Source organism: Ixodes scapularis, unplaced genomic scaffold (genome assembly GCF_016920785.2).
Source record: "Ixodes scapularis isolate PalLabHiFi unplaced genomic scaffold, ASM1692078v2 PGA_scaffold3__209_contigs__length_174095766, whole genome shotgun sequence".
Lineage (NCBI taxonomy): Eukaryota > Metazoa > Arthropoda > Arachnida > Ixodida > Ixodidae > Ixodes > Ixodes scapularis.
The window spans coordinates 13,047,257-13,054,777 of NW_024609868.1; the positions used below are offsets into that span (position 1 = coordinate 13,047,257).

The window sequence follows — 7,521 nt, forward strand, 5'->3', positions numbered from 1 at the left end:
CCTCAGTTTCGCTTGGGCGAACGCAAAGGGTGGCGGGGGTGGCATGTTCATTCGCAATCAACTGTTGTTTCACAAGGACACAGTAGACGGAACCAGGGTGGCCCAGTTGGTTTTGGCCAGGGAGAGGCGCGCCGAAGTTTTAGAGCTCGCCCATGAATCTCTCTGGGAGGGCCGTCTCGAGTGCAAAAAGACTAAGGACTAAGGACGCACTGGCGATCATTGCCACCTAGCTTCACCCTGTGCCCACCCACGGCACGAGACGAAGTGAAGGACTTCTGCCATAGAGTAACTAGCCATCTCCGTCATTCGCTCACATAGCCTTTGTGCAAGTATCTAGTTGTTGTTGTCTTGTTATTGTTTACTTCTTTTTTTTTAACTTGTATTTGTCAAAAGTATTTTGTTGCTTTTGCTTTCCCCTCCCCCTCCCCCCCCCCCTTTAGTTTGGGTGTTTGCAGACCAACTGGTATGGGCCTTCGGCCTTTCTGCTGTACTCCCGACTCTCCTGAGCCAAATAAATGAAATGAAATGAAATGAAAGGTGATGATTAAGGGCAGCTTTTATTGGCCTGGAATTGACGCTGATGTCTGGGAGCATTGTCGTTCTTGCCATGGCTGTCAGATTAGGTCGGACAGAACCGTGAGAGACAGAGGTCCCAATACACCGCTCACGCAGCCGGGGAGACCGTTCCAAGTCGTCAACATCGACTTAATTGGCCCACTTGACGTTGCGCCGGCCAGGGGACACACATATGCGCTGTGTCCGATCGACCTTCGCACGCGCTGGCCAGAGGTAGTGCCTTTGCGTGATCTCACGGCAAAGGCGACTTGCGACGCACTGCTGGATATTTTCAGCCGAACCGAAATACCACTGACTCAGTGCTGCGCCCACCCGAGAGTATGGGTGGTTCCACTTGCCGCGCGACCTGACTTATATATCCTAAGAGTGTGGCCTCGCTGCAGTGTCCGGGCATGAAAAAGAGACTTCGTCGAACCTTGAAACTTGAAATTTGCACAAGTCCAGAGACAATTCTGTTTTGCGAAGCATTTTTGTTTTGTTTCCAAGCGCGGATACTGCAGCAGGCGTGTTCTGCTCAGCATTTTAATTTCTTTTTATTTTACTTTTTTTCCTATACGTTGACGTGTGCATTGTGACATGTATGCGTATTAACCCGTATAGTGACATACCATAGCCTCTTGTATTTTTCATGCCCGCGCGATGGCTCCGCCGGACCCGTCCACCTCCTCCCCTTGGCTGTCCACGAGGGAAGCTCGCATCCTGAAATAGACTCTGCGCAGTCAGCGGCGGTATTCTATGGCGGCGGTGCATCTCCAGAAGACTTCTGCTCAAGTTTGGTTCTAGTGCACTTTTGCCAACATCCACCACAGCCCTTATCTACAACAAAAACGGTATGTGGTATTTTCAGCAACTATAATATGTATTTGTTGCTTCACTTTGTTGCATGAATGCGCGGCAACAATTGAGGCAGTGCATGTAAACAAACAACGTTGTTTGTACCACGTGTTTACATCGCAGTTTTGATGCGCGTTATGTCTTGCGAGACCTTTCCATGTACCTATGAGCACATTTCGCTAAGAAATCAAGGAAGTTAATTCAAGGTTTTCGCCTTCCTGTCCGTGCAGCAGTACATGAAGACAAGTCTCCGTGGTTGGACAACTCAACCTTGCCGGGACGACCCGCGGGAAGTGCGATGGCTTACTGTTGCGTACCTGGCTGTAAGTCCTCAAGCAGAAAGAAGGAACCAGGGATTTCATTCCACGAAGTTCCGAGTGACGAAGGGTTGCGGCAAAAGTAGATAAAAGACATTTCACGAGACAATTGGACCCCAAATACCACCTCCTGCTACTCAACTGTGTGCAGTCGTCATTTCGCTGCTTCTGATTTCAAAGAAGGATGCAAAATGCGAAGACTCATAAAAGGTGTTGTACCTAGCATATTCGAATATCCTTGCTACTTGCAGGATATTCGACAAAAGTCCCGAGAAGTGAAGCGGCCATTAGAAAAAGAGCTAGTAGTGTGTTAGAATGTCCAATGGCAAAGAAAAGGCAAGCAGTCCGTTGTAGCCAGTCCGACTCCCCTCCGTGGAATTATGATGACATTCCTACCAACAATGCGCACGATGGGTCGCTGCAGTCAGGCAGTAGCATGTGTGAAGACGGTGTCCCTGCTACGAGCCAACAAAGCGATCAAGCTGTACAAGTATCAGCACCTACATTTGTCCCAGCCGTCGAGCAGATGAAGTGGCGACGCAAAGAGCGCGACCTCAAAGCACAGATTCGTCGTCTGAGACAGACTGTAGACAAATACAAGCAAGAACTTGAAAAGCTCAAAGAAGATTGCTATGTCTCCGTCTTTCTCAATATCCGCGAAAAGGCCAATGAAAAAGACTTACAAGCATCGATCCTGTTCGAGCAAACCCAAAATTTTCAGAAGAAAAAGCCTACACGGACAGAACTGACAGTACGCCACGCAGTTATACTGCGAAATCTCTCAACGCGAGCGTACGAGCATATGGGGACCGAAGGCCTCCCATGTCGAAGCACGCTAGAATGTTTCATGGGCTCTTCACACGGAGAAGCAGGTGTGACCAACCTAGTCAAGCAGAGGCTGTCTGCAGAGCCGTCTTCCTACACTTCTTCCCAGAGTAGAATGTGTTCACTCATCATTGATGAAATGAGAGTGAAGCAGCGGCTTCTCTACGTAAAGCAGAGGGATGCGTTCATCGGCGAAGTAGACTATGGACAAGACGTTCCTGCGAAAACCACAGATGAGCCAGTGCTGGCTAACTCACTTTCGTGCTTCATCCTGAGAGGCCTGTCGAAAAGCTTTGGGATACCAGTGGCTTATTTTTTCACGAAAAATTGCAAAGGCCGGGAGCTACACTTACTCATGCACCAAGTACTCAAGGAAGTTGAAGCTGTCGGCTTTGTTGTGGTAAGAGTTGTCACTGACAATCACCAGATAAATGTCATGGCATTTCAACTTCTGTGTAACGGAACTTTGACGCACGTTCTGCCACACCCCGAAAATCCAGACCGCAAGCTTTTTTTGGCGTTTGACCAATGCCACCTGATAAAAAATGTGCGGTAACAATTTTTTGGCTTGTGACCTCGGGAAAGACAAAGCCATTACGGCAGAGCACGTGAAGAACCTCTACAGAATGCAACAAGACAGCATTGTGAAGCCAGTGAGGTTCTTGACCAGGAAGCAGGTATTTCCCAGTAACCTGGAGAAAATGAATGTCAGAAGAGCAGTGCAACTGCTGTCGCCTGCCGTGACTGCAGCCCTCAAGCTCTTCAAGCAGCAGGCGGGGCACACCTGCAATGCAAGTTTTTTGGATATTGATGAAACTGTTCAGTTCATGGCCACTGCCCATCGGTGGTTTCTGTTGATGGATGTGAGCAACTGCTCACAACACATACATCAGAACAACCCAGACTGCAGGCAATTTGACTCTGAGAGCGATGAGCGCCTGGAGTGGTTAGAAACAACCTTCATAGACTATCTTTCCACCATGAAATGATAATGCCTTGCAAAGAACTTTTTGACCAAGGAAACATACCAAGGGCTGGTCATGACTACGCATTCTAATGTCGAGTGCGATAAGTATCTGCTGACAGAGAGTAATTTCCTTTGTGCTGACTAGGAATATGTCTTCTGACCCCATTGAGTCATTCTTCAAGTGGCTCAGAAGGTCAGCAGGGGGCAATGACCAAACAGATGCCAGAGCTGTTCTGTCTGGAATCGAGAAAATGTTGAAGACGGGTATTGCTTCCAAGTCGGACTGCAGTAACGTCATCTTTCGTCTTTACGACGAAAGATGACGTTACGACGAAAGATGACGTCTTTACGACAAAAGATGCCGCACACGCCCTTCATTCTTTCGCTGGCGCTCAAGAATGAAGGGCGTGTGCGGTATCTGCTCTGCTCCGATATCACGGCAGCGCTTTATCGTCTGCTCGGGCACGTGTGCTCGTAGCTTTCCTTGTGAATGCGTCAATGTTCTTGACGCTGACTTTGACCTGCTTGTGACGAACGGTGTTTGCGCCTTCAAGTGCCATTCCTGCGCTAAACGTCGGAGTGAAGAGGCGTCGATAGTAAGAATTGCGTCGTCGGCTACGTCAGCTCGGGATAGCGATGGGCAACCAAGAGAATGGCCGTAGGAAAGTTGTAGTCTTCACAAGCTGGTCCAAGAGCTCTGTTGCAAGATCGATGGTCTGTCCGAGGAGGTGCGGTCCTTACGAGCTGAGAACGAATCTCTGCGAACGCATTTGGTGCGGAACAGTGAACTGCTTCGGAGATGCCTTGCTGCTGAAGAACCTGGCCAGGCCCAAGCTTGGCAGAGTGAGCCTGCACCATCTTACTCTAAAGCGCTGCAACCCAATGCATCCTTCTGTTCGGCGACCATAAGTTGGCCCACTGCCTCCGAGGCTTCCGAGCGTCTTCTGGGGGGTGAACGTCCTTGGCGTGTGTTATCCACGAGAGGGGCGAGACATCCTCCGAATGACGCGCGGCGTCGGGGCCTACACGACATTCGTCGCAATTCAAGTGGTGAAGATTTGGGCATGCCACCGATCTCGGATCAGTGAGGACACATGGGTGCTGACAGCTCCAAGAGGGCAGTCTCCCCAGTTGTGGACGGAGATGGCTTCAGACAAGTCATGCCACGCCGACGAGTCAAGGCTTCCGTCGGTTCGGCAAAAGCCAGTAAGTTGCGTGTGGTGGCCAAGCCTCCTAGGAAGAGGGCTCTTTCTGTTTCCCGATTGCATCCAGAGACCACCAGCGACGAACTATCAGAGATTGTGTCTAGTGCTCTAGGATGACAGAGCTTCTCTTGTACTAAACTGGCAGCTAGGTATGATACGTATGCTTCGTTTCACGTGTTAGTTAACGAGGAGGACTTCGAGAAACTTGTTTGTCCCGACTTGTGGCCCGAGGGCTGCCTTTTCCGGCCATTCTTAGGCCGACTGAGGGTTGACAACGAGCGCAGTGCTTTGTATCCCAAGCCAAAGCAAGGGGAAGATTCTGCCGCCCCTTTAGGTTCCTAAACCTAAATGCTCGAAGTGTTGCCAATAAAGCGGTAGAGCTTGAAGGTGTTTTATTGGCATTTAACCCTGATGTGGCAATTATAACAGAAACTTGGCTGCACGATCAAATACCTGATAATGACATTTTTCCTCATGGTTTCAAAGTATTCCGACGGGATCGTGGCTCAAGAGGGGGAGGGGTCGCTCTTTTGATCAAGGACACCATTCCATGCATGTCTATTGAGCACGGCCAGGACTGTGAAATGGTCTGGGCCTCTATACGTTTTGGTTGCCAATCAATGCTTGTAGGAGCAGTATATAGATGCCCTCAGGCCAGTATTGATGTCCTACTGAGTTTATCTGAGTTTCTTCTAACTAAAACCAAGCAATTTTCACGTATAGTTATGGCCGGTGATTTTAATTAGCCAGATATAGATTGGAATTGCGTGATGCCCAATGCGATATGCAATCAGTCTAGGCTTCTTGTTGGTATTGCTTTTAGTAATAATTTAAGTCAAGTGGTCAAGTGTCCCACACATGTGTCAAATGATAGGGAATCCTTGCTTGATCTCGTGTTTTTATCTGAGGTCGTTACAAGACGTATTCTTGACGTATTGCCGCGCGCGCAGCTGGCAGCGCGCGCGTGGCCTAACGATTATTGCGCTTGCCTCCCACGCGAAAAGCTAGGGTTCGAATCCTGGGAGTGACGTGTCTTTTGTTTATTCCTGCAATTTAGTGTTCTGGAGAATTCGAGAATCATGTTGCTTGTTCCAGGCCCGCATGTTCTACGCGTCGAAGTTTCTACGCCGATTATTCCAGAAGACCACTCATGTACATAAGGGGCTCTGCGTGGCGAGCCACAGTCAGTTTCGCCCCAGCGTTCGACTCTGCTGTTACGCCGACTTCGACGCCCGCAACGCTCTCTTATTATATTTTGTACCCTTTTATTTTTGGCACAAGTTCGCCACATTAAACGTTTATTTATTTCTGTTTATTGGTCACCACCCGTGACAGTATCAATCGCGGATGGCATATCTGACCATGCAATAGTTGTATGTGACCTATCTGCACCGCAACATGCACACAATGAAACCGAAGCAAAATCTTATCGTGATTTCAACAGGGTGAATGATATCGATATTATAGACTTCTTGAAAGTGGCTCTAGACAGATTTCTTGCGTTTTACGATGCGAACCCGGACTCAGTAGATAAGCTTTGGCTCTTTTTTAAGCAAGTCATCCTTACATGTGTTGATAAGTTTATTCCAGAGCGACCGACAAAAAGGAAGAGGCACAATCCATGGGTGACGCGCGATATTTTACATTTAAAGCGAAAGATAAATCGAGTAGATAGGTTCCAACCAAGTTTAAAATTTATGCTTCCTCCTCTTCGCCAAGAGCTACGGACCCTTGTGCGCACATCTAAATATCGTTACTTTAATGTCACGATGCACAACTTTCTCGTAGAAAATCCGAGAAAGTTCTGGGCTCATTTGACAAAATGAAAGCCGTTTACAACTCCCTGTAACGCCGAATTAGAGCGCAGCTCTTAAGGAGGAGGAGGGAAGGGTACTGGGGGGGGTGGGTCAAGTGACCTCAGGGGGGGAGGGGGGGTCACGTGACCTTAGGGGTCACGTGACCTTGTGGGAGTCACTTGACCTTGGGGGTCACGTGACCTTGTGGGAGTCACGTTACCTTGGGGCATCACGTGACGTCGGGGGGGGGTCACATGACCTGGGGCCACGTGACGATGCCGATGACGTCATCAGTGATGATGACGATGACGATGCGGATGCCGGTGACGTCATCAGTGACGTCACTGATGACGTCATCAGTGGCGATGACGTCAACGGGGGGTCACGTGACCTCGAGGGGTATCCCCAGGTCACGTGATCCCGGGGGGGGGGGGGGGGGGGGTCACGTGACCTGGGTAACCATCGTGACCCTCGTGAGGGTAACCCTAGTAACCCTTGTGAGGGCAACTCTCGTGACCCTCGTGAAGGTAACTCTCGTGACCCTCGTGAGGGTAACTCTCATAACCCTCGTGAGCCTCGTGAGGGTAACCCTCGTGAAGGTAACCGTTTTGAGGGTAACTAACCCTCGTAACCCTCGTGAGGGTTATGAGGGTAAGTAACCCTCGTGAGGATAACCCTCGTGAAGGTAACCCTTTTAAGGGTAACTAACCCTCGTAACCCTCGTGAGGGATACGAGGATAAGTAACCCTCACGAGGATAACCCTCGTGAGGGTTATGAGGGTAAGTAACCCTCGTGGCCCTCGTAATCCTCGTGAGGGTAACCCTTAAGAGATTAACCCTCGTAACCCTTGTAACCCTCACGAGGGTTACGAGGGTTGCGGTTACACCGACGGCGACGCCGACGCCGCTCAAGCCGGGAACGGGCGCCTAAGAGCTGCGTTCTAAAAAAAAGGGTGATGATTAAGGAGCTTATTAACAGCGGGCAGTCATTTGCCGATGAA

The 7,521-nt window shown here is 49.6% G+C and overlaps 1 protein-coding gene across 1 annotated transcript; it reads left to right on the forward strand.

Annotated features, from left to right (window-relative positions):
• Positions 1–2,163: 2,163 nt before the first annotated feature.
• LOC120836169 lies at positions 2,164–3,108 on the forward strand. Its single transcript, XM_040212065.1, has one exon. It carries the CDS (start codon positions 2,164–2,166, stop codon positions 3,106–3,108), a length of 945 nt encoding a protein of 314 aa, XP_040067999.1.
• The last annotated feature ends 4,413 nt before the right edge of the window (positions 3,109–7,521 follow it).

What these genes read in the sequence shown, in the direction of transcription:
- LOC120836169 (XM_040212065.1), top strand. Translation starts at nt 2,164, where the DNA reads ATGTGTGAAGACGGTGTCCCTGCTACGAGCCAACAAAGCGATCAAGCT.